General features: G+C 31.0%; 2 protein-coding genes and 1 long non-coding RNA gene across 10 annotated transcripts in view; 1 reads left to right on the top strand and 2 right to left on the bottom strand.

Annotated features, from left to right (window-relative positions):
• Positions 1–3,237: 3,237 nt before the first annotated feature.
• On the bottom strand, positions 3,238–15,067 carry LOC107452846 (alpha-tocopherol transfer protein-like). Of its 2 annotated transcripts, XM_043047254.2 has the most exons (6): positions 14,561–15,067; positions 14,234–14,382; positions 11,210–11,446; positions 7,793–7,989; positions 6,016–6,123; positions 3,238–3,452 (listed from the first exon to the last, which is right to left on the bottom strand). In XM_043047254.2, exons 2-6 carry the CDS (start codon positions 14,358–14,360, stop codon positions 3,285–3,287), a joined length of 837 nt encoding a protein of 278 aa, XP_042903188.1. In that variant the 5' UTR covers positions 14,361–14,382; positions 14,561–15,067; the 3' UTR covers positions 3,238–3,284. The 2 variants fall into 2 exon arrangements, with proteins under 2 accessions (XP_042903188.1, XP_042903189.1); XM_043047255.2 differs by lacking the exons at positions 14,234–14,382; positions 14,561–15,067 and adding an exon at positions 12,171–12,285.
• A 6,029-nt stretch (positions 15,068–21,096) lies between these two features.
• LOC107452804 (alpha-tocopherol transfer protein-like) overlaps positions 21,097–25,190 on the bottom strand; it is a 15,512-nt gene continuing 11,418 nt past the window's right edge. For 5 of the 6 annotated variants that reach the window (XM_043047260.2, XM_043047258.2, XM_043047259.2 and 2 more), the window contains 3 exons: positions 24,968–25,164; positions 22,247–22,354; positions 21,097–21,499 (listed from right to left, as the gene is read on the bottom strand). In XM_043047260.2, coding sequence (XP_042903194.1) covers positions 21,332–21,499; positions 22,247–22,354; positions 24,968–25,164 — 473 coding nt within the window. In that variant the 3' untranslated portion in view covers positions 21,097–21,331. The remainder of the gene's footprint in view (positions 21,500–22,246; positions 22,355–24,967; positions 25,165–25,190) is intronic. The other variant, XM_071185171.1, reaches the window with a different exon arrangement.
• Positions 21,396–25,190, top strand: part of LOC122270325 (uncharacterized) — a 27,013-nt gene continuing 23,218 nt past the window's right edge. Inside the window, exon 1 of one of the 2 annotated variants that reach the window (XR_011637671.1) lies at positions 21,396–21,507. This is a non-coding gene — a long non-coding RNA (uncharacterized lncRNA). The remainder of the gene's footprint in view (positions 21,508–25,190) is intronic. The other variant, XR_006225733.2, reaches the window with a different exon arrangement.

The following is a 25,190-nucleotide window of genomic DNA, read 5'->3' as shown; positions in this document are numbered from 1 at the left end:
CCATACTAGAGGCAACACACACTGTACAAGCCTCACTTTTATTGTCATCTTTTATCCTTAAGTTCAGACTACATTGGATTTATTGGCAATAGGTCTTGCCAGTGAATGGCACCTTCATTTTTGTTTTGCATACTTTATTATCATGGAATAAGCTATATCCATACCAAATTTCATTTATTTATCTTCAGAATTTTTTGAGATATTTGGGAAAATGTCTCCCATCTCTTAATTTTGTCGACCAGTGTACAATTTGATACAAAATTTTTAAATTTATTTTATCAGCTGAGACATTTTCTTAAGATTAACAATATAATAATAAATAAATAAAATTAAAAGAGAAAGGAAAAAAATGTGTATGCCAATTTTTTTGAGAATTTGGGAGTTTCTATTCAATTTTATTCTTACTTTGCTTCTACTCTAATGATGGATTTAAACTATCAGGCAGAGCAGTATGCAGAATTTTTTCGTCATGGTCAACCTGAATATATATTTTTAGAAATTTAAAAAAAAACTAAGTACGCTTGAAGTTGCGACTTAATATAAAGAAAAAGGTAAAAAAAGTAAAAATAAATAAAAATAATATTTTTAAAAACCACGTTTTTGTAGTGGAGAATAATAATTAAAAAACCAAAATTTGAAAAACGACAAACGTGGGACGCATGAAATACATAACGGTAACAGTATGTGTGCTCATGTGAATATGTGTAAGTATATCTGTAATTGCATCTGAATGTGGATGTGTATGTGGTTGTGCATGTGTATGAGTAAGAAAATGTGTGTATGTGTATATGTACTGTTATGTATTTCATGCGACCCGCGTTTTTCGTTTTTCAATTTTTTTTTTAATTATTATTCTCCACTACAAAAACGTGGTTTTTAAAAACATTATTATTATTATTATTTTTTTTTGTACTCACTTCCAAAATCTCAATTTTTTCACTCACTGTACACAAAACTTTTCAACTGACATGTGACACTAATTTAAAATAATCGAATCGACAACAAAAGACAATAGCGAAAATATAAATTTTTCTTTAATTTCAATTTTATTTTACTTTGTATGCCTTTTTTCTCTTCATTTTCATGCATTGTCATCCAATTCTGAACTATATGCCAAATTTGAAGTCTATGGCTAGTCGGGAAGTTAGTTTAAAATCGATTACAAAATTCCATCCGAACAGACATACACGAAGGCAAGTTGATATAAACGTGGTAATAAAAAAATAGAAAACGTTACAGAGTTCTGACAGTTCATTAGCGAGAAAGGTGAGACTAAAAGCATGTAATTCTATCATTTGATTACCGGAGAAATCTGTTAACTCAAAATTTCATTAAATAATTTCTTCGGATATACATATTTTTTTAAAGTTCCTAAAATAATTTATGTTTCGATTTTGAAATTATTATTTTTTATTAGAAGATTAATTTATAGTAAAGTTATTGCAGAAAAAAGTGGTTGAAGAATCTTAGTAACATTTTTGTGCATTCGAGTAAATTAGCTCTAAAGTTTAGGAAATAAGTATTAAGCTAGCCTTTGGTTACCTAGGTAACCAAGAACCTAGAAGGTAACCAAGGCTAGACCTTGGTTACCTTCAAATCATAGAAACTGCAATTACTCAACATTGATTCAAAGTGTTAGCATTATTAAGGTTTTTTAACATCCAAAACAGTTGGAAGAAATTTTGTCACAGTCCTCGTAAGAAGGCTGCGGCAAACTTCAGACTCTCAACAGGCCATGACTGCTTGGCAGACCACCTCAACAGAATAGGTATCCTTCCATCTAGAGAGTGCCAAATCTGCAATTCGGAAACCTTGAACTCAGACCACTTGCTTGTATGCCCTTTACTGGACAAGCAATCTCAAGACCGGGGTGATCTCAGTAAACCTTACTGGGATGCCAGAGATCTCTGTAAAGACTACTCCTCATTCTTCACTGTGTATATATATGTATATTTTTTTTACTTTAATTTTATCTTTGTGTTCTTTTTGTGTTAATATGCGTTTGTCATGTGTTTTCTTTGTTTGTTAATGTAATTTTGTTCCTTTTTACTCCTTGTTTATGTCCACTTAAAGCTGAACATTGTTTATGGATTAATATTTCCAATAAAGCCATATGTAACAACAATAACATTATTAAAGTCTTAATATGTTGCCAAAATATAGTATTTTTAAGGTTGCTGTCGACTGTTAGATGCCAAATGCACTTGGAACACTCTTCTTTTTCGTTACTTAGAACATTCATCCGATGTGATCACCACTGAATCAAACGCTGCATAATTAAAACTGAAATAAGATCTTCCCTCGAGAAATCTCGATCTTTTCAGAAATGTTATGTAGAACCATAATCCACGAAGATTATCATTTCAAAATGAAGAAATGCGTAGAATTTATATTATTATTTTTTCCTATTAATAAAATGTTACGTATCGTAAATTTTTCTTTTTTTGCAATTGATTTTATCCAGCAATTAATAAGTTTGATATAAGTTTAGTTTTTCATTTAACTTTTTCAAATGAGATCCTATGCAACTTTTTCTTTAAATAACTTCGAACCCCGTTATAGTGAACCCGGTTTATAGTGAACTCCCGGATATAGTGAACGAAATGTTCGGTCCCTCGCCTTGCTATACACGCATAATGTTATTTTTTGTGGATATAGTAAACTAAAAAAGAGAGGAAGTTGGATATTATAAACTTTCTATGTCTTCGACTGGTTTTTTTTCTTCATTTTCTTCAAATAATTTTGAAATGTCTACTTCAAAATAAATACTTATACCATCTATAGAGTGAAATGCAGCAATAAGCATTTTTTCTTGTTTACTTCTTTTATCTCGCTTTTTCATCCCTAAACAATGGCCTACCCAGGCAGATGTATGGACAAATTTTTCCCTGTATCAGCTAAAGTTTACTAATTTTTTTTGTTCACAGACAAAGATTAATAAGAAATAAAAGCAAGTTAACGCATTTTTTGTTACTACGGATTATTTTTCATTCATTTTTGTATTTCATTTTATTGGTTACTTATTTTTATAATGTATAATGAAAAGAAGGAGTTCGGAACCATAAGTTAAAATTGTTCGCGAAACGGATATAGTGAACTCCCGGTTATAGTGAACTGAAATTTCAGTCCCTTGAATGTTCACTATAGCGGGGTTTGACTGTAATAATAAATAAAAGAAATGGGAAAGAAAAGCAAAGAGCAAATTTCTGACAATTTTGGAAATTAAGAAATACACAGTGACATTTATATACCATTTTTTATTCCTTATATTTTTGTTTCGTTTGCTAAAGAGGAAAATATTTTCTGAAGAAATCTTCCTTTTGTAGTATATTATCATTGCACCTTATAAGCTCACATTCTTTTAAACATCCTCCGTAGTTTTCAGGAAGAATTTCAGGAGGTATGAACTCATGAAGATCCTTAAACTCAGTGCTGTCAGAATGAAACTGAAGCTGAAAAGGTAAGACACATAATTATACATTCAACTGAACATTTACTCAGTATTTTAGGTAAGTAAACAATACTAAGTGTTTTACAAAATAAGTCTAACTTTTCTTTCAAAATAGTAGTTAAAGGGAATTTTGAAAAATATTATCAGACTTCAATATTTGTACACTCTGTTTATAAATGTTTATAACCCACCCTGACAGCCAGCCCATTGTTGGTTACACGACTTTCACTGTTGAACTCCGTATCCTTGTAATTTTGAGCTTAACCCAGAAGACAAAGACACCCCTGGAACATGTATTGGGACAAACTATCCGTCGTAGAGGATCTTTTGATGGAACTAACCTGCATTTACGTAATATGGTGGTAAAAACCTCCTACAGATAGTCCGGCGGCAAGGGGATTCTAACCCATGACCCGTCTGTTTCAGAAGATTTTTTACTTCAGCATTGCTTCGACCTCTGGAATTCGACCCTGGGTCACCTCATTGGTAGACGAGCTCTCTATCCTCCGAGCAATCCCGACTCTGTACGCTTTGTTTTATTTCATTTTATAATCACCGTTGAACAGCTTCATTGGCAATCACACTATCCTTTGGGCCACCGCAGCTCTGTACACTCTGTTATTTTATTATATTTTATAACCTAACCACCGGCCGGGATAGCCTGGTTGGTAGGGCACTGGGCCAATGTCCAAAAGGTCATGGTATCAATACCTGTCGACAGAAGACTCCCCGTGTAGTAATTGGTGACTAATGCACGCTAAATCTGTTGAGTCACAAAGTCCTCCATGTTCCCTTAAGAAATCATGCTTTCGGGGGTTCTGACCCAGGAGTTTCCTTGTCTTTTGGATTGGTTCAAAATTACAAGGGTTTTGAACCAATCCCTTGTAATATTTGAGTTAAGCATTATTAGACGTAAACCCAAAATTGGATCGGGTGTTCAACGACGGTTATGAAATAAAATAGAAACCTTTATAACCGGCGTTGGACAGTTGCCCCAATTCTGAGTTTACTACTATCAATGTTCAACGCCCTAGCCTTGTCATTTTGAACTCAACCAGAAGACAAGGGAATTCCTTGATCAAGCATTGGGGCAAACTAGCCTTCGTAAGGGACTAATTGATGGAACTAACCAGCATTTGCGTTGCATGAGGAGAAAACCCCCAAAAACCTCCACACGGTTAGCCGGACGACACGGGGCTTCTCTTCCATCATCCGTCTACGACTGAAAATATTTTACGTCAGCACTGTGGTTAGAGCGGGTCAAGTGCAGAATTCCTATTAGGCCTCGGCTATGGAATTCGAACCTGGGCCACCTCATTGGGAGGCGAACCCTTTATCCTCTGAGCAACAAAGGCTCTGTACACTCCATTAGGCTTGAATTCTGTGGATCATTTATATTATAAGAACACCAATTATTGTAAGAGTCATATTTATAAGAATTATAAGGACACCAAAATGATGTTCGCTGCCCTCACCAAACTCCCGATACTGCTTCTGCAGTTAGTTTCGGTTTGCTTCGCAGTTCGAACTCGCTCATTGAATACAGTGGGTGATCGGTTAACGAACATAATCCGTTCCAAGACTATGTTCGCTATCCGAATTGTTCGTTAACTGATCATCGATTTACCATAGACTTCTATGTGAAATCGATTAATTCGTTCTGGAGACCCTAAAAATTAAATTTTAAAAAATGTATAATTTCTTAATAAGTTTTTTAAAAAATTATACATACATATAGTCTTGCATATTAATCAATCCTTTTCATTTTATGCTTATGGGGCGGTCCAATGTCGATTGCTTTTCTCTCTTTTTCAGGATTTTCCGGAAGTAACTAATAGCATTGTCGTTGTAAAGATCCCCAAACCTACTGACATCAGCTTGGTTTGGGTGCCATTCTAAGACCATTGCTCTGACATCCTCCCACTTTTTCAAAATATCTTTAATGGCAGATGTCGGCATTGGTCCTCTTTCATCATTAGTACATCAAGAGTAGGAGACACATTTCGCTGTGTTTCTTGGTGTTCTTCATTCAAAATTTCTTGGAGTTCTTCTGTCGTTAGTTCATCTTCTTTAAACATTTCTCCTCTCAGTGATCTTATTTCGTATGCAAAATGATCACAAATGTTTAATATAAATTTTTTTCAGGCCGAGAAGTGTTCGTTAGAATTCGTTTCGTTCATTAACCGAATATGTTTTCGTTGTCCGAACACAAAAAATCTTTTTTGAAATTGTTCGTTATCCGAATATGTGTTCGTTATCCGAACACAAAAATCTTTCGTGAAAGTGTTCGTTAACCGATTTGTTCGTTAACCGATCAGTTCGTTAACCGATCACCCACTGTACTTATTTATCTTAAACTAGTTATCGTAGTACTTTTTCTCCATGACGTCATCGCTTTTCTTTTTGGTAACATGCAGTTCCATTTGCACCGTCAACGATTGTAGTTGTCTAGGTATATATATATTTTATGTTTATGCTCTGATTTTCTTTTTATAAATTGTTTAGAGCAATTTATTGCTTTTTGAAGTAAATTCTTGGGATAAAAACCACCTTACTGCACTTACCACATCAACCATTTTCTTAGGCATGAGTGGAATCAATGCGTTGTATACAGATATAAATGCTTCAGACACATTTACGACGTGTATTTTCTTTATCCTCACAGCAGAATTCTAAAAATTGAAAATAAAGGCGAAAGCTAAATTATGGTTCGTGAACAAAAGGTAAATAACTAAAAACATATTTGCTTTCATGCATATTTTTTTTTAAAAGTATGTGAAAAGTTTTGAAATGTTTTAACATTTGTAATGACGATGATGTATAATTCCTTGTGGGAGACAATTTTCAACTGTTTCAATTTTTATACGATTAACATAAAATTTTAACAAAAAGTTAATAATTACGCATATATATATATATATATATAAAAAAGGCTGAGTCTATTAATTTAAAAATGGAAAACAAAATATTTGCAAGAAAAAGTAGTCCCAAATCTATCCTGAAATTGAATTCTAAAAGTAATTTATATGATAGATTTGCCATTTTCAGGGCTTCGTTAAAATATTTAAAGCAATCGGAAACAGTAATCTTGCCAGGAAGTACCATCATACATTTCAGGCGAGTTTCTTCACAATAAGCTGCTTCCTCTAAGTAAGCTTTACAAATTCCTTCCAATAATTCAAAAATTACCCGCGTATTCCACCATAGTTTTAAAACTAAATCTTAAATCACTTCTGAAAAATAAAAACGGAAACAATGAATGCCATGCATATCATTCCAATTAACTTCAAGGAGCCTTAAATCTTGAGAGGACAGAAAGAGCGGCAGAGATTTGGCGAAAAGTGAGGCGGTAAAATCTCCTTCGGGGGAAACAAGGCGCATTTACTGATCTCAGCAATTAGATGATTAAAGACATCGCTAATTTTTCAAACTTCCCTATTATTCCACCACCCCCAGACCTCCCCTCTACACGATACTTGCTGTTTAATACGCTTTTGACANATATATATATATATATATATATATATATATCCAGATTTGAGGATATCCAGAAATCTAAGTGAATGCTTGGGGTACTTAGCTTACTAATGCAATTGGAGCTTGGAAACTTCGGGAGGGTAAATGAGGTGACTGTTCCAAAACTAGCGCCAAAATGGTGACGGTTCCATTTTCAATGAAAGTTCCCTTTTGCCGGTACATTGTTTTTGTGTGTTGTTAAAATACCTTAAGTCGCCAATCTAAAATGTCGATCTTGGGGGGGGGGGATTACATATTGGGTGGAATAGGAATATTTTCGGGAATATAATTCATAATTTTAGACATGATATTCAGGAAATGAATTCTTTATTTTAGGTCAAAAATATAAAAGAGAGCCATGTTTGCATCGAACATTTTTGATGCCGTATAGTGTTATTAAATAAATCTTGAAATGTTTAAGTGATTCTTTCTAAAGTTTCAATTAACTTTTTTTTAGAAAGTTATATAAGTCATATATTCGTAAACTTTGGTGGTTAAAATATCCAAATATTAAGGTATTAACTTTTCAACGTTTGCTTGTGTTCAATATTTAATACCAGAAAGACTAAACACTGCTGTATGACAAGAAAGTCAGAAGGGGCCAGTGCAGAAATTCTCAAAACTTTCAGTAAGTTATTTTTCGACTTACAGAACATTAAAAAGAGACAAAAATGGGTCCAGCCGTCTCTCTCGTGTTAACTGCATTCTAATGTTAACTATTATTCACTGATAGAAATTCTAGTTTGCAAAGAAACTAATTTGAATAAAAAATAAAATAAAATCAGTTAACATTTACCCGTAGTACGCATGAATTCAGAATCTTACCAATAGTACGCATGCACCTATCGTAATCCACTTGTAGTCAGTGTATTGGGGAATTTTAGAAAATGTGAAATCAACAGCATCCGCTAGAACAGTAATTCCACAAATTTGAGTGACCGGATTTTGCATTAAGTCAAAGCCAGAAATCACATCCAGGTATACTTTTTCCGGTAGAGGTAACTCAGCTACATCGATTTCAACTGAAATATATATACATACTCTATAAAATATTTATTCCTTCTAATTCTAATTAAACTAATAACCTTCGAATTAGATACTAGTAAACTGGACCTTTCTATCCTTATTGTTTTAAACACATTAATGCAATTAAAAATATTTTTCTTATGAATTTAGCTCTAGATCAGAGGTTTTCAACTTACATGTGGCCGGGGGCCGCAATTAAAAACACCAGTCAAATGGCGGGTCACAACTTATTTTACAATATTTTATATAGGATACAAATTTTATATAGGATACTTTTATGTTTGAAGGAACATTAAATATTACTGTCAGATTTTTATCAAAGTTTTTTTAATACTAAGAAGCGAAATAACAAGCATTACAAATAATATCATTGCGTATCATTTTGAATCTTCTCTTAATCAGAAACTTATCGACAAGGTTTTTTTTTTCTCTTAAATTTAATTCTGTGATAAATTAAGATTTTTTTCGAGTTATTAGGAATCATAGCAACAACAAAAAAATTCTCGAGCATCTGAAATTTTTTTGTCTTTTCTGCTCATGCGATATCCAATTCAAGGAATTTAAATAAAACATGATGTTTATTCCCTTTTTTATGCGTTTTAAATTTGACCACTGTAAATGATTTCGTCCAAAATGAGTGGTTTCCAAAAGTTAAATGGGAGAATTTCTTCTAGAAAATTTCTGATACGCACATGCTAAATTATATTCAGAAAATACAAAAAAAGAAAAATAAATAAATAAATAAAAATAAAAATGAAAAAGAGCAACATACACGATTATTTTTGTATTTGAATAAATATTTTCTTGGATGCAAAACCTGAGAAAGAAATTTTTTCTTCATCGTTCCTATATTAAATTTCACAGGAAAGAAGAAATTAAGTTTCTTTAAACGAATGAAAAGTATTTTAAAACCATATAGATTTTGTATGAAAATTGTCCACAAAGAAACGACAGCAATATATTTTAGTTCTCGGGCTACAAAAAAAGACTTTGCGTGCCGGATGCTGCCCGCGGGCTGGTAACCACTGCTCTAGATAAAAGATCCTAAAATTTCTCAGCGAAATTTTTTTTTAAATTTTTTTTTTATTTACATTCTAATTTACTTACTTACTTATTTTAGGTAATCTAACGTTTAATACGTTTAATTGATCGTAACTATTCAACAGTAAAATTTCTTTGAGGATAAATTAGGATAAAAATTATTTGCGTTAAGTATTGCATTTTGTGCTTAAAATTAGCTAAGTAATACATTTTGCGTGGATAAATAAATAAGACTTTGTACTCACTGATAACACAAATAAATGTATCATTTGGAACCACAATTCCTTTGATTAATTTATAATTCTTATAAAGCCATTTTATTTAATTATTATTGTTTTTTTTAAAATTCTTGAAACTCTTTCCTTGATATAAAATTTTTTAACCTATATTTGTCTAAAAAAATTTTTTTCTCCGGTAACACACAATTGTATCAGAATAAGAATTATAATAAATAGCTATTCTCTTTGTACCTTAAAAACACATTAACGTGAAAATTTTAGATCTTTGGTGGCTTGTATAATTTTATACATTATCTAACTTTCATGTATTGGCAAATAGTTTTGAATGAAAAAAATCTTCCCAAATAATTGAACTCTCTAAGCTGAGCTGTGACTGATTTTTCGGTTTAAGGTTATAATGAACTATTTTAATAATGCATTTAAGAATAACTTGTAGAACCACGAAGAACCATTCAGAAGGGCAATTCTCTAATGGTGTTCGGTGAAACTCTAGGGTTCCGTGGAAAGTTAAAAGAAGTTCCGAGAGTTTAACCTCCTGGTACTGATTTTTAAAGCCTTATTTACATTTGTATATAATAATTATCTATTATTAATTTAATATTTCTGTTGTTTTATGAAATTATTTGAAGTAAAAAGATAATGAAAAAGAAATAACAAACTTTTTTGTTTAAAAAAATAATATTTTTCTAAGAGCAGTTCTTATTTATGAAAAGAATCAGCATTTATAAAAAATTCTATTAATATTTCTCACTGCGCTTTTCAAATCAAAGTAAAATAAATAAATTCGTTCATTAAAAATGAAATATATCTCTCAGATAAGCACTTTCAACGTTTATAAAATTTTCATAGGTTTCACTTCAACAAAAATCATAATGTCGCTTATTTGTTTCATTTCATTTGTTCATTGCTTACGTATATGACCCAAAAACAAATTTAAAATTAAATTAAATTGTGGGAAACCACTAAAACTTAATTTACGATTATTAATGAAAGAAATAATAAAAAAATTTCATTCCTCTTTTTAAATTTTTTTAAAATAAAAAAGTATTTTATTGGATAATATACTTATACATGGGTATTTGCAGTTCAAGAAGAAGAAGAAGACCTCCCATACCCCACACATGTGACCTATGACGTCAGCGCCAGCTAATCTTTATCAGCAAAATGGCGTATTGAAGTTGAGCTAAGTTTCTCTCTATAAGTTAGAATGTTAATTAACGATAAGTTAACTAAACACAGAGCCATATCGCACATCGAATAAGTTGAAATATAATTCTTTATCGTCTACTTCTTTAACTTAATTTAGATTTATTATTTGTTTATATATTTTATTGTAACCGTGGAGTATTTCTGTTTTGTGTACCTGGCAACTTCGATGCATAAAAAGTTTATGTTCTACTTAGCTCCGTGCCCGTCTTTGTGTTAAGTATTTGTGTAAATATATTGTGAAAAAAAGGAAGAATATAGGCTGTGTCACTTAAGAGAATCGGTACTTGACGGGCTTGGCTTACTCGAAATATAATGGGAAAAACAGTTGCTAACGTAAACAAATGCCACGTATCAACAAGCAAAACCGGCGTAGAAACTAGAAGCATATAAACGGTGCTTTACTGTATTTGAAAGGTTCTTTTTTAAATTTAGATTTCCGGAAAAAAATTCATAAAATCTTTGAGGATAAAAGCTCAATTTAGAGCCTCACTTAGTGGCTCTCGAAAATTTACTTATTAAGTAAGAGATGAAAAAAATAACGTTTAGCAGACAATTAATGTATCTCCATCGTACAAACGAACGGAATATTATAATAATGCAAAAATCTAGACTGAACTTGGACTGCAATGAAGCGACGTATAAAAACAAAGAAGATGTATAAATGAAAAACGGACAAACAGTTTTTTTTTACTGTATTACATATTTTAAGGAAGAAAAGACTGCTTACAATATCGTGATATTAGTAGGAGACTGTTGTCTTTCATTCTAATGGGTGACACTAGCAATGGATTAAGGTGTGATTTTGTCAATGCATCCAAAACACTCGTTTCAAAGTATTCAGGAGAATTCCTTATCATTTCGTTGTAAGTTAGAAGCTTGTATGCTGCTCTGTCGCAGTCAAATTCAGTCCCTCGTAAATGCGCTAAGAGAAATTCCTCATCAGGAAATGGTTTGAATCCTTTAGCTAAGGGAAAAAAAAGCATTATTAATATTAGTATGTGCATTTTGAATTATATTTCTGTATCAGCCAGCTTGCAAGTTCTTAAAAATTGTTTTTTACTACTTACAATAAATTAATGTATCTCCGAAGTGCATTAACTTCTTGAAACACAAACTTTTGACAGAAAAACTTAATTCTACCTAGAAATACGTTGCTTAAAGAAAAGTTAATTTTATAAATGCGATGAAAAATTTAAAAAAAAGTAAATTAATTTTAATTAAATTATCATTTTTTGTATTTTTTTACTGCGTAAAAAAGAATGTATTTAAGTTTTAGAATTTCTTGCAAATTATAGGATATTTATTTTCACAGTATATTTCTTTACATTTTGGTCATGAAGCTAAATTCGCTTTACTCAAGTAATAAGCTATTTATAAGGCATAAAACTTTCTAAAAGGAATCTTCATTGGAACTTATTAACTTTGTCACGATTTTTCATTGTAATTAAAAACCCTAACCAACGAATGTAAATGAAATTATAGTTTTGCGTAACACTTGTTATTTTTAAGGGATAAAAAAAAGAACAAAAAATCTCTAAATATCATTTTTCAGTGATAAAATTGTACAAAATGTTGCCCAATATATTGGACGCTGTATTCCGATTGTTGTTACGTAAAAATCTCTTCATGGATCAAATGTTATTGGCCAACATTTTTCTTTTGTTTACGGAATTTTTATTATCGGATACCTGCAAGTGGTAAATCATGGCACCATAGGTAAATCATGGCACTTGTCGATTCAGAAGCCAAGGAGGTTCGACGCACACGCGTGACTCCGCTTACAGATATCCAATTATATTTGATATCTTTATCTGAAAATTTTCTTATGATGTTACTATGCGCATTTTGAATTCGCGATCACGACGAACTATAGGGGGCGTTGTTGTATGAGACGAATACCTGCGATTTCTATAAGAACAGTCATTCAGTTACTCTGGAGACGTCATTAATGTAGTGTGTAGCATTGTAACGTTCCTACTTTATTGTAGCTTATTAAATTTAAAAAATAAAAATGTTTGATATTCTTTCTTATGCAAACGAAAACAAAATGGTATCTCTCTTTTTTTTTCTAGAAAAGGAATATCAAAAACACATCGGAAAAATATTTGTAAATGAACAGAAAAAAATATGTATACGTATTCGTATAAGAGTTAAAACCTATTAACTAAGAAATAGTTTTACTAAATTTAATGATATAACATGAAAGGCCCATTTAAACTTTACATTCCATAGTTTTAAGAATCGTATCACTTCAAAAATTAAAATGAACAAAAAGTAGGACATAAAGCCTCATAATTTTATATAATTTAATTTTGTAAACAAAGTTTTTTTACAATAATTTATATCCCAAAAAAACTTTAAGTTTCAATGAAAATCATTATTTAGAAACAAAAAAATGTAAAATAAAGAATTCTTACAAAACAAAACAAAAAACAATTCTTTTTTGACGCCATTTCTTAGTGCTACGAAAATGCGTGTTTGGGATTTGCCAAAAACAAAACAAGATGCAATTTTATTTTTTCAGGAGCGAAATATTTTGCCCATTGTCCACCGAAATCCAAAAAGCCACAACATAAAACTTTATCTTGGTAAACGTACGTTTTGGAAATGTTATTTCATTTGGAATCTTATTTATCAGAGTTCATATGGCGATATGATTGTTTTGAATCTATGCTAAACTCTATATCGGCTCATTTTCCACCGAAATCCGATTAACTATTTTGATTTTAAATAAAGTGTTTTATTTTATGAATTGTCGCAAAAATTTTAAGTGTAGATTGGCGGCACTTAAAAACCGCCAAATCTGTAGTTGCGGTGGCGTTATTACGTACCGAATTTTTATTCCATACTTTTCTGAATCATATTACTTCAAACATTAGAATATGCAAGAAAATACATAAACACATAATTACATAAACACATAATGTTATACAATTTAATTTTTCAAAAAAAAGTATTTTGACAACAATTTTAATCAACAAATTATAAACTAAGAAACGTAAAATAAGGAATGCTTAAGATAAAAAACGATTTTAAAAATTATTCATATTGAAATAAAAACTTTCACATGGTTTCTTTTTTTTTTACTCTTATAGTTCTTAATCAGACGTAAAAAACCATTCTGTAGAGAACGATCATCAAATAGGAGAAAAAATTATTTACAAGCAAATTTTTTTATCATAAGAATCTTAACACTCACCTGTTTTAAAAATCCGCAGAATTTCAAATGCAATGTTCTTCGTTTCAAAATTTTATTTTCAAATGATATATTCATAGATTATTCCTTCACTACTTTTAGATAACATACCACACAGCAAAATTTTATAATTGTAAGCTCTCGATATGAATTTGAATATGTAGCTTAAAAACAGAGTAGCTGAATTCTAGCTGAAATTATTCTTTCAAAACTAAAAAATACTTACCAAGAAAACGATAAAAATTTATTAATAATCATTACAAATGAAACTATTTCAGGTTGTACGGATGATTCTTTATTGTTGTTTTCCGAATTAGTATTTTCATATCAAAGTAAATTTCAAAAAGTATAAGCTCAGTTTGTGTATGATATAATGATGTAAACAAGTACGACGTATAAATCTAATATACATCATTGAATATTTTTTTTAGAATTAAATTTTAGCCTATTCGGTTAAAAAGTTTTTCCGTTTTAGAAGTACTTTCTTTCCCATAAACTTCTAAAACAGGTTTTCCTGTAAATAGTGTATAAATGATAATAAACGTGAACCAATACCTTTAAGCATGTATTTAAGCGTTTCCATACAGGCTTTCCTTAAAAGTTCAGATTCATTAATAGCAGTTAAAGCCTTGTCTTCTTCTTCTTTAGACATTTGTTCAGCATTATATGGTAATAGGTTCATGTTTCAGAAATCTAACTAATTCCTTTAAATAGAAAAGATCAGATTGTTACTAACTAACAAAAAAACTTACTATTCTTGCATGCCATAAGATTGTTTAGAAATTCAGGTAAAAAATTCGTTAGTTATAAAAAATTGGAGCTTGCTTCTTTAAGCAAAAAGAAGGAAAATAATTTTATTTGCGTATTAAAAAATCTACTTACTTTTGTCTCGCTTTCAATAATTTTTACAGCTTTCATTCAACTTCGTTGCAGATTTCAACAATGTTTGATGATAAATATTTTTCACTTCGTACTTCGAATTTTCTTCCTCTTCTTTCAGTTTCATTGAGTAATCTTTTCGTCATAAGATATTGTTTCGGTAAAATCTGTGAAGAATGCCATGTGTAAATCTTGATCCGAAAAGCGTGAGAGCGTTCTTATTTTTTTCCTAAAATCATTCTGATTTCAAATATATTAAACAGCTTTGTATGCATTTCCCCCGTCTTTTTTTATCATCATTAAAGTGCAATTTATCATAAAACAATTTTAAAAAACAGTGATACGGCTCATAACAATTTTTTTTGTCCAATATAAGAAGAAAAAAATAGCAGAAGGAAGTCTTTTTTTTTTTTCAATATCTTGTTTAAATTTTCCCATCTCATGTGATATTAAGTTTTTTCTTTAGTATGAAAGCAATTTCGAATACATCCCTCTGTGCCGATAAGAGGGATATATTCGAAACATCCCTCTTATCGGCACAGAGGTAAGAGGGAATAAGAGATAAGTGGCTGAGCTTTTAAAGAAATAAGTGGCTGATGACTCTCAATGGCATATTTGTGCATTCGGTAACTTAGCTCCTCTTAAGTTTAGGAAATAAAGATTAAGGTAACATTTATTTATAATAATCGAGTTTGATGTAATGGTTGCCACTAAGTTGTACTGGTTGCCATCGAAGTTTGTAAATCCCCAACACTGAACCAAACTGTTGGAATTATTAGTGTTTAAATATGTTGCCAAAATAGAGGTTTTTTATTGTTGTTGTTGTCGACTGTTGGATGCGAAATGCACTTGGAACACTCTTCCTTAAAAATAAAAAAAAGACCTGAAAAACCAATACTTAGNATGAAATTTGGCATACAGATAGTTCAAAGCGCGAGGAAGGTAACTCTTGGCATTCGAACATTCTGCAACTAACCGTTCGAGTGGGATAAGCGAAGAACGAAATGAAAATTTCTGATTGGTTTAAATTGTTTTAATTACCCATTGTTTTTAATTCAACTATTAACGATAGAATATTCACACATTTTAACGATAACATCATTGATTATTGCTAGCTTATAGCTTTCTTTAGTCAAAAAAATATTTTTTGCAAATATTTAAATATTTAATATTTAAATATCTTTTATTCGCTGTGACAGATAAATTCAATGAACAACATTACGTGGTAGCACGCGTGATCTACGATACTAAATTAATACTTTTAAAGTTGTTTGATAAAATATTTTATCAAGTAGCTTAATTATAATATATTATACATTTTTATTTATAATATTTCTTTTATAACGTATTTCTAAAAAGTTTTTTATTTAAAATCAAAGGAATAGAAAAAAGTATTTATGTATTTAAAGAAAAAAATTAATGGGAATGTGATACTAATTCATTTAGGAGAAACGAAAAAAATCGGCAAATTATTACTGGCGCCAATGATGCTTAATTAATTTAGGTAATATATGCATATTGAAATAAAAGAAAAGAGTTACATACTAGAAAGCAAAAGCAGTGGAGTAAAGATATTTATTTGTCTGGAAATCGTCATACTATCATTGTCAACAATGATGCTTTGTTAATGTTGGTGATATGCATTAATTGAAGTAAATAAAAAATAATTTATGTACTAAAAAGTAAAAATAATAGAGAAAAGATACTTATTTGATTTGGGGAACAGTAAAAATTTCCTTATTATTATTGACACTAATGTTTAATTAATATTGATAATATGTATTAATTTACAACCGTCTTTGAACAGCCGACCCAATTGAGGTTTTACGACTACCAATGTTCAACACCGTAACCTTGTAGTTTTAAACCCAATCCAGAAGACAAAGGAATTTTTGGATCAAGTACTGGGAAAAATTTGCCTTCGTGGAATACTTTTTGATGGAACTAACCAGTATTTGCGTTACATGGTAAGGAAAGCCGCGAAAACTCCCCATGCTTAGCCTGACGGCGAGGGGACTCTAACCCATGATCCATCGACCACTGTGGATATTTTACGTCAGCACTGTGGTTAATGCGAACCAGGTACGGAGTTATGTATTAATTGAAACAAAATAAGCTATGTAATGAAAAGCAGAGTGAATGGATAAATGTTAATGGGAAATTCGCTTAGGAAAACGGTAGGAAATCGCCTTTCATCGATGATGCCTAATTAATATGTACAGTGCTCCAAAAAGAAGACAGACCATCCTGAAAAACTTTTGCCTTTACATTTTCTTTTCCTTCTCACTCTAAGACACAATCTTAATGTTTTGAGGGTCAGGTAGAAGATCGATTAAGGCTAACGTCAGGGAAGAGCTCAACTTCAAGTAAGTGCAGTCAATATATTAAGTTACGAAATCAGACACAAAAACTTATTTTCTCTGAATAAATATACCTTTTTTTCCAACGGATTCGCATTTCTGACCCCCAAATTATAGGGGTTTAGCCGCAATCTGGAAAATATGGTTCCCGTGGTTTGGTCTACAGAGCAATCCAAAATTTGGATTTCCAAAAATAATGAAAAAATTGCAAAGTGTCCTCTAATTGTGTCCTCAAAGTGTAATTAACTTTAAATGTGCTCTTAACGTTGTATTGCTTGAAGTGGGCAAACCCTTCTTAAAAAATTGGAATACTTAATTCTTGACACATATGGGCATTTTTAAAAGAATAGACACCCACTTTGTAATTTGGAAAAAAGTTCAAATTTTTTTTTCTTGTTGCAAAAAATTTTAAAAAATTTGAAAAATAAACTTCATTGTGTTAACCATATGTATGTTCTCAATGTTGCATTATTTAGACTAAGCAAATGTCTCTTAAAAAATTTTTTTAGTATTTATTTCCTCACAACTATGGGTATTTTTGATAAAAATTGACACTTAATTTTTATCTGAAACAAGTTTCAAATGAATTACTCATTGCAAAAAATTATTAAAAAAATTCACAAAGTGCCCTTTATTATATCGATCATGTATATGATCTTAGTCCAATATATGATCTTAATTTTTATTCCAAACAAGGCAACGTTATTAGCATACATATAAAAATAAAGGACATTTTGTTAATTTCTTATAATTTTTTGCAATGAGGATTTAATTTGAAACTTGTACAAAGTAAGCGTCAAATTTTTCAAACATATCCTGAGATAAGATAAAATAAATACAAAAGTACCCAAAATGCTTAAGAAGCATATATTTAGCTCAAATTTGGTTACGTTAAGAATATTAATATAGTTAGCATAATGAAGGATGCAGTGCAAATATTTCATAATTTTTTACAATAAGGAAATCAATTGAAACTTGTTCCAGATGACAAAGTGAGCGTCATTTTTTCCAAAAATATCCATATATATCAATAAATGAGTAATCAAAAGTTTTAAGAAGGATTTCTTTACTCCAAACAATGATGCGTTAAGATAATATGTATAATTGACAAAAAAGGTGACAATATGTGAATTTTTTTTAATAATATTTCGTAATAAAAACTCATTTGAAACTTGGTTAAGATTAAAAAATGAGCGTCAATTCTCTCAAAAATACCTGTACATGACAAAAAATATGAACTCAAAATTTTTAAGAATCAATTTTTAGTTCAAACAATGCTACGTTAAGAGCATGAGTTTAAAAATAAAGATGGATACTTTGCTAATTTTTTTTTTGTAACTTTTCCTATGAGAAATTAATTCGAAACTTTATTTAGATAGCAAAGTAAGCATCAAATATTTCAAAAAATACCCATAGATGTGAAGAAATAAATACCCAAAAATTTTAAGAAGCATTTGTTTAGTCCAAACCATGCTACATAAAGAGCCATGCTACGTCATCCCCACTAAGAGCTTATCAGTGGGATTGATCTCTCATCCATACCGAGGAAGTGGTGAGTAGCGCTCATTCTATAGACGAGAGGTCATCAATCCAAAGTGGAGTGAATAGCTCATCCTATAGCACTTCCGTAAGAAAGGTGATCAACCCTAAGAGTGGCGTGTAACACTCATTTTCCCCCTACTTTAAGTTTACAGTTAATTATTCTCCAATCAATTATCGAATGATAATTTTTTTCCCGTTATACTCTCTGCACATTTTTCTACACCACATTGTAATTTTAGTTTTGTAGTTTATACGCAGCAAAGCAAAATGTAATGTGAAGGATAAAATAGATTAAAAATTTGCGAAAAAAGTACTTAAAAAGTACTTTTGAAGATGTTGTAACTTAAAAAGCTCATGCTAAGCTTACAAACAAATATGTCCCTTTCAGCACGTCAAGCAATATAAAATTAAATTTCGATGCAAATTGAATTCATTGCAATATGAAATTAAAATTGAATATTGCCACTATTTCCTGTCAGCAAGCTTCTAATTAGCGAAGTAAGTAACTCCCCAACAATGAGTTAAGTTGTTTGAAGAATTGGTTATTAAATCTAAAGCCAACAGGAGGGCTTTTTAAGGTTGTCTTCGACTGCTAGTAGCAGAATGCACTAGGAACCTTCTTACTTTAAAAACAGTATTTTCCTGAAGCTCTTCAGTCAAGGGAAATGGTAAAGTCACAGTTTCAGAGCCTACACTTCAAACAATGTATACCAGAGGTTTCCAATTTTTTTACAGTTACGAAACCCTAAACGATAAAATGCTTTTTGGCAAAACCGCAAATATAAAAGTAAAATTTATTAGCACCTATGAATATACTAACCAAAGAAGGACTACTAATTATTTTGATACTATCTTATGTGGAGAATGAAATCCTGGAGTGGTACTTAGTCTAGTTCTGAATTCGTTGTTGGCGCTAAAAATGATTAAAATAAGCTAAATAGTCTTCGAAAAATAACTAGTTTATATGTTGATTATACGTTGAGAATAGTTATCTGAGAAATATAATTAGTTATTCTTGAAATTGGTCATTTTATTTTGAATGAAAGTTCGACAAAATATACTAATGAAATTTTCTTATAAATTTTACTGTTTCTCTTTCTGCTGCCATTTTATTTAAATAATTTTTTAAAAATAATCAAATCATCAAATAAATTATATCTTGCTGTTTAGACATAAATATAATTACAGGTTTCAAAAATTACGACTGATTTAAAAAATTTAAACTCTGGGAATTCCTGTGATCTTTCCACTGACCACTAGGGTTGACCACCATTTGAGAACACCTGATATATTCCATCTCTACGGTAAGCAATTATCTGGCCTTTAGAAAGGACAAATAACTTTAATATTTTAAAATTATTAAACTTTTTTTAAAAAAATCGTTAGTTCTGCGAGATTTTTCTATCTAAATTAAAATTATCGAATCAATGAACAATCTTCTATTTTTGTGATCACAGATAATGAAGATTTAGAATAATGTTTTTGAATAGTAAAAAAAAATTAGCGACAAAACTGTGTTTTTTTTTTCATTGCACCAATTTTAGAATTGACATATTGGCTGAAGATAAGATGAAATTGACCTAAAAATCATGTACATTGTAAACTCACAACTGTTATGAAGAAAGCATATTATTCGCACAGAAAGCGTTTATCTGGTATGACGACAGAGCTTTCGAGAAACAGCTTTAAAAAAGCACCGTCACTTCCATTTGCTAAAATCTTAAGATTTAATGACCTGGCTAAATAAATATTGTCTCTCTTTCCCTCTCTCTCTCTCCCATACTTTTTAAAAACATTTCTGCCAAAGATATGCATTAACAGTTATCGCAATGTAAACATGTATATGTAAATATTCTGCGAAAAAAACTGAAGCAATATCTTGTTTTGATGCTGAGAAAAGGTACATTGAAAAAGGTCAGTTTTAGCGTTACTAGTATATTCCCAACCGACTCCCCTTAAACTTGTTTTTAAAAAAAAATTATTGATATTTTTATTTGGAAATAAATAAATAAAACATTTTATCATTTAAACATGTATTAACAGTTATCGCAATGTAAACAAGTATATGTAAATATTCTGTGAAAAAAACTGAAGCAATATCTTGTTTTGATGCTGAGAAAAGGTACATTGAAAAAGGTCAGTTTTAGACTTACTAGTATATTCCTAACCGACTCCCCTTAAACTTGTTTTTTAAAAAAATTATTGATATTTTTATTTGGAAATAAATAAATAAAACATTTTATCATTTAAACATGTATTAACAGTTATAGCAATATCTTGTTTTGATGCTGAGAAAAGGTACATTGAAAAAGGTCAGTTTTAGCATTACTAGTATATTCCTAACCGACTCCCCTTAAACTTGTTTTTAAAAAAATTATTGATATTTTTATTTGGAAATAAATAAATAAAACATTTTATCATTTAAACATGTATTAGTAGTTATCGCAATGTAAACAAGTATATGTAAATATTCTGTGAAAAAAACTGAAGCAATATCTTGTTTTGATGCTGAGAAAAGGTACATTGAAAAAGGTCAGTTTTAGCATTACTAGTATATTCCCAGCCGACTCCCCTTCAACTTGTTTTTAAAAAAATTATTCACATTTTTATTTGGAAATAAATAAAATAAAAAATATAAACATTTTTTTCCTTCTTTTATTGCACTGATAAAATGTTCTTTTTTTCACAATTGGTAATTTTACGATGTTTTAATTGTTTTCCATATTTTCAAGCTGACATTCTAATTTTATTCAACTCTTTCTTATAAGTACCAAAAATTGAGTGCACGACATTTTTTCACAGTTTTGGAAAAGCAGAAATGCAATGGCATTTATACATTCGCTCTTTAATCCGGACGTTTCAGTTCCTTCTGTCAAAGAGGAAAATATTTTCTATAGTAATCTTCCATTTGAAGTATGTTCTTCATTCCATTTATAAGCTCACATTCTTTTAAATGTCCTCCGTATTTTTCAGGAAGTATTTCAGGAGGTACGAACTCATGAAGATCTTTAAACTCAGTGCTGTCGGAATGAAACTGAAGCTGAAAAGGTAACACACAATATTACATAATTAACACAATATTACATAATTAACACAATATTACATAATTAACACACTATTACATAATTAACACAATATTATTTATTCACTCACACGATATTATTTACTCACTATTTTAGTTGAATGAATAATACTGAACATTGAATATTATTTTCATCGTTGTGACAAGATAGAAAGTGTCATCTAGTATTATCAAGTCAATCGCAAAAAATAAATATGTATTGCTTTCAGACAGCTTTTATTTCAAAATAATTAAACTTAAATGATTTAAAAATATCCTTTAAATATTACCAATTTTTAAATATTCTTAAGGGAATTTTTAAGATAAGAACCGCAGATACTACGCCGACACAGCCGTGCAGATCTTTAACAGTTAACCGGCTGAGCATGGAATGTTTGGTAAATGCTATAATTATCTGCTCATTGAACATTTTTAAATATAATTTTAGTGTTTCCTTAGCTTTTAAACGTTGCCCACGGGTCAAGATGACCTAAATATGCAATGAAATTGGATGTGTAGTCATAGAGGATTGAATAATTTCTTTGAATAAAAACGACCAATACTACGCTGTCACAGTCGGATAGATATTTTACAATTAACCAGTTAAGCATGGAATTTTTCTGTTAATGTTATGGTTTTCTGCTTGTTGAGAATTTCTTAAGTTCAATTTTAGTGTTCATTTTCTAAATAAATGAATGGGATAAGAACCATCGTTACTAAACTTACCATATCAACCATTTTCTTTGGCATAAGTGGACTTAATGCTTTATATGCAGATAAAAATCCTTCAGATGCATTTACGACATGGATTTTTTTAACCCGGCAAGGAGAATTCTGAAAGTAATTGAAAATAAAAGTCAAAACAAAATTATGGTTTACATAATATATTTCACATTGTTTTGCACATTCTAAAAAATTATATTTTGGTATATTTAACGCATGGCATATTAAAATAGTTTACCAATTATTTGCTTAAATTTTGGTAAAATCCTAGAATAGCCACATCTTGGCAACTTTTTGAAACATAGACAAGTTGGCGATTATTACTGGGATCAATGTTGGTTTTGATTATTAAAAAAATTAAATTATCACAAATTTATTGAAATATTTTAAATAGAATAAAAAATAACCTACATTTATGGTAAGTTTCTTTTAAGTATGATGGCTCATCTTTTAAATCAAATTAAATTTATTAAACCATTATATTTAATTCCTTCGAAAAATAAGCCCTTTTACCTCTTTTCTAACGAAATCCTACTTTGGCGTAGGTATACATATCAAATAACCCAATCAGGTTCGAGAATTTCGGTGGTGCGATCTTGTTGTGATTAGACGTTCAAAATAATCTCTCCGAAATATCTTCCGGAAACCAAGTTTGGCGAGATTTCAAAAACTTGCTCGGCGAAACTTAAAAAAATCGCCATGGGGTGGGCTATTCTAGGATCCACCCTAAATTTTTATCCGATTTCCATAATGTTTCATCAGTCACTTCATAATCGCACATGTTATTTAGATTATTTTTTTTGAAGCAAGAATAGATTAATAACTTAAATAACTGAAAGCTACTAATCCGGTTTAAAAAACCAACTAAGATCAATACCCATTAACGATAGAACAAGACTTTGTCAGTATAAAATACTAATCTGACCAACCAGTAATCCTCAACGCATAATGTTCAGTGCTGATCAAGAAAATAACTTCTGGCGCATTCTCTCTCTCATATATAAATATATATATATATATATGTTTANTCATTTCCTTGCAATATATAATGTCTTCCATCGACTAGGTGGCCGAGGGGTCAGCGTGCCTGACAACAAAGCCAATAGTTGCGGGTTCTAATCCCACTCAGGTCGTGGATGTTTCTCTCTGGGCGTGGTTCTCTGCTGTGTGAATGTGACCCATGAACGGCTTCGCGAATTTTGTTAACTGTTTAATTTATATACTTTTAAACCTAAACCGCATTTTGCTACACGCCGGTAAGTTTGATTACTTTTATTTCATGCTCTTTTTCAACAATATGTTTTTTGCGATATCGACACATATAAAGAATAATTTTTAGCTTAGGATAATTATTCTTTGTTCAGAAATATCGCATTAATTTATACCAATAGATGTGTCTTAATGTGAATATCCAAAACTTAATGTGAATTTATACCATTAGATGTGAAAGTAATGAGCATGATTTTATTGTAACGCGACTATTGATCGCAGCGCATTCAGATTTGTCAAAAAATGTGGTGGGGGATTAGTCCTTCCAAGCAAGCCTGGTCTCAGGTCGATCCGAGCAGTAGGAGTGGTAGGACGTGTCTTCGCACAAAGTCTTTTTTTCGATCGTGTCACGGCGTGATGGAGTGTTCGTTCGCTGGAACGGCGGTACGCGATAAAGTTTTGTGTGCGACTTTGGAAGAATGCGACGGAAATTCATCACATGCTTCAAGACGACATTAAGGAGGAATGCATTTCGAGATCTCAGTGTGGAAGGTGGCACAAGGCCTGCAAGGAGGATCGGGAGAAGGTCACCGACGAGGCTTGTTCTGGACGCCCAATAACAGGAAGACCCGATGAAAACGTCCAGCATGTGCATGAAGTTTTGAAGTCAGACAGTCGGTTAAGCATTCAGGTAATCGCTAACACCCTAAACTTGTCAAAATGTGTGGTGCATGGGATTGTGACGGAGGATTAGCAAATGCGAAAAGTCTGTACGAAGCTTGTGACGAAGGTGTTGACGGAGGAGCAAAAAGAAGTTCGAGTTTTGAGCAGTGAAGAATTGCTGGAATTACTGATTTGGTGCCCCAGCCTCCCTATAGCCCCGTGTGACCTTTTTTTGCTCCTCCGACTGAAAAGAGAGCTGAAGGGAAAGCGCTGGGAGTCGGTGGAGAACAAATAAGCTCATGTTACAAAGTTTCTGAGAGGCATTCCTGTCGAGGAGTTCCAGGGTGCCTTCCAGACGTGGCAGGATCGTCTCTGCAAGTGGAATGATGCACAAGGGAACTATTTTGAAGAATTTCAACTATTTGTACCCGTAGGATCAATAAATCTATTTTTCCCAGAAAATGCGCATTACTTTCAGAACGCACCCTGTATATATATTATTCTGAATATATAATTATTCTTTAAGGTCTTAATATTTTATGTCATGGGTTGTAATATTGTTACACATTACAAATTAACCCTTGAAGCATTTAACTGATTTGAACTGTCTGATTGATTAACTGACTTATTAAAAAACATCTTGAAAAGTTACAAGCACCAATTATTCCCTCATTTATGGAATTCCTCATATAAGATAGGCAACAAAATCGTCCAACTACTAAGATGATAACAATTTAATGTTTGCTATTGTTTAATGCATAACTTTATTTATTGGTATGTATAATTTTTAGTTCACAAAAACACCAAATCAAATTAAATAAAAATTCAGTAATAATTTATTGAGAATCTTACCAGTACTGCCCTTGCGCCTAACCTAATCCAGTTGTAGTTGGCGTATTGGGGAAGTTTGGATAACATTAAATCAACAACATCTGATATAACAGTAAATCCACAAATTTGATTGATAGGATTTTGCATAAGATAAAAGTGAGAAACAGCGTCCAGGTATACTTTTTCCGTTAGAGGTAACTCAGCTACATCGATTTTAACTAGAAATAATGTATATATATATATA

This window comes from Parasteatoda tepidariorum, chromosome 9, assembly GCF_043381705.1.
Source record: "Parasteatoda tepidariorum isolate YZ-2023 chromosome 9, CAS_Ptep_4.0, whole genome shotgun sequence".
Lineage (NCBI taxonomy): Eukaryota > Metazoa > Arthropoda > Arachnida > Araneae > Theridiidae > Parasteatoda > Parasteatoda tepidariorum.
The sequence above is the reverse complement of the archived record's forward strand: the minus strand, read 5'-3'. Positions and strand labels throughout refer to the sequence as shown.

What these genes read in the sequence shown, in the direction of transcription:
- LOC107452846 (XM_043047254.2), bottom strand. Translation starts at nt 14,360, where the DNA reads ATGAACCTATTACCATATAATGCTGAACAAATGTCTAAAGAAGAAGAA. An exon ending in GCTTAAATACATGCTTAAAG is followed by an intron (nt 11,447 to 14,233) that starts GTATTGGTTCAC and finishes TTTTTCCCTTAG; the next exon opens with CTAAAGGATTCAAACCATTT. An exon ending in CCTACTAATATCACGATATT is followed by an intron (nt 7,990 to 11,209) that starts GTAAGCAGTCTT and finishes TATATATTTCAG; the next exon opens with TTGAAATCGATGTAGCTGAG.